General features: G+C 43.5%; 1 protein-coding gene across 1 annotated transcript; it reads left to right on the forward strand. All coding sequences in view use genetic code 11, as the record gives it.

Moving 5' to 3' along the window:
• Positions 1 to 282: 282 nt before the first annotated feature.
• Positions 283 to 447, forward strand: EGR_11236 (hypothetical protein; the record flags this gene model as incomplete). The annotated part of the gene is made up of 2 exons (XM_024500483.1): positions 283 to 334; positions 407 to 447. 2 exons carry the CDS (start codon positions 283 to 285, stop codon positions 445 to 447), a joined length of 93 nt encoding a protein of 30 aa, XP_024345103.1.
• Positions 448 to 741: the final 294 nt, after the last annotated feature.

Consider the following 741-nt stretch of genomic DNA (forward strand, 5'->3'; position numbering starts at 1 on the left):
AAATCACTTACACAGAGGATGATATTTAGGATTTGAAGAACGAGCTTCAGGCCACAGGAAATAACACAGCCCATGCTGTGGAGGAAGAGGTAAGAGGATAGGAATGCACGAAAGAAGAGCAAGAAAATCGCATTACCACTTCGGGTGAAGCAGAATAAGCAAAAAAACTCACCTCGGTTAATTCACGGGATTAGCTTATGAAATGCCAACTGGAGGTACATGAGGGCCAAATATAAATTCAGGTCAACCTCGCCTAGAGCCAATGCTATTTGCCTTCCCATGATGATTGTGCACTTTACTGACCATGAAGGGGCCAATCAGATTGGAGAAATGGGTATCTGAATGTGCCATTGGTTAATTGCCCGTTTGACATCTATTTGGTAGACCAATCTCTGCTTTCCACTAGGACCACGTTTGCGTGGGATGGATGACCTGACGAATATGTGATTCTATCACATAGCACAATTTGTACTTTGTGTCGTCGGTATGGAAGTCTCTTTGATTTGCTCAGTGTGCTTTGCTGACAGATAAATCAAACCTCCCCATTCTGCTTGTGCTCAGTGAAAATACACGAAGTAGCATTTGAAAGGTATTTTATCACAAGCACGCCAAATACAATTTCTTGCCTGCCTTCAGGCTTAACACTTGATACATGGTTTGGGAATGGGTAAATCCCTGAGGTAAAATCACCTGCACATCCCTCCTTTCACCTAGTCGGAATGGTGCTGATCCAATGCACTG

The sequence above is a fragment of the Echinococcus granulosus genome (assembly GCF_000524195.1).
Source record: "Echinococcus granulosus chromosome Unknown EG_S00592, whole genome shotgun sequence".
Taxonomy (NCBI): domain Eukaryota; kingdom Metazoa; phylum Platyhelminthes; class Cestoda; order Cyclophyllidea; family Taeniidae; genus Echinococcus; species Echinococcus granulosus.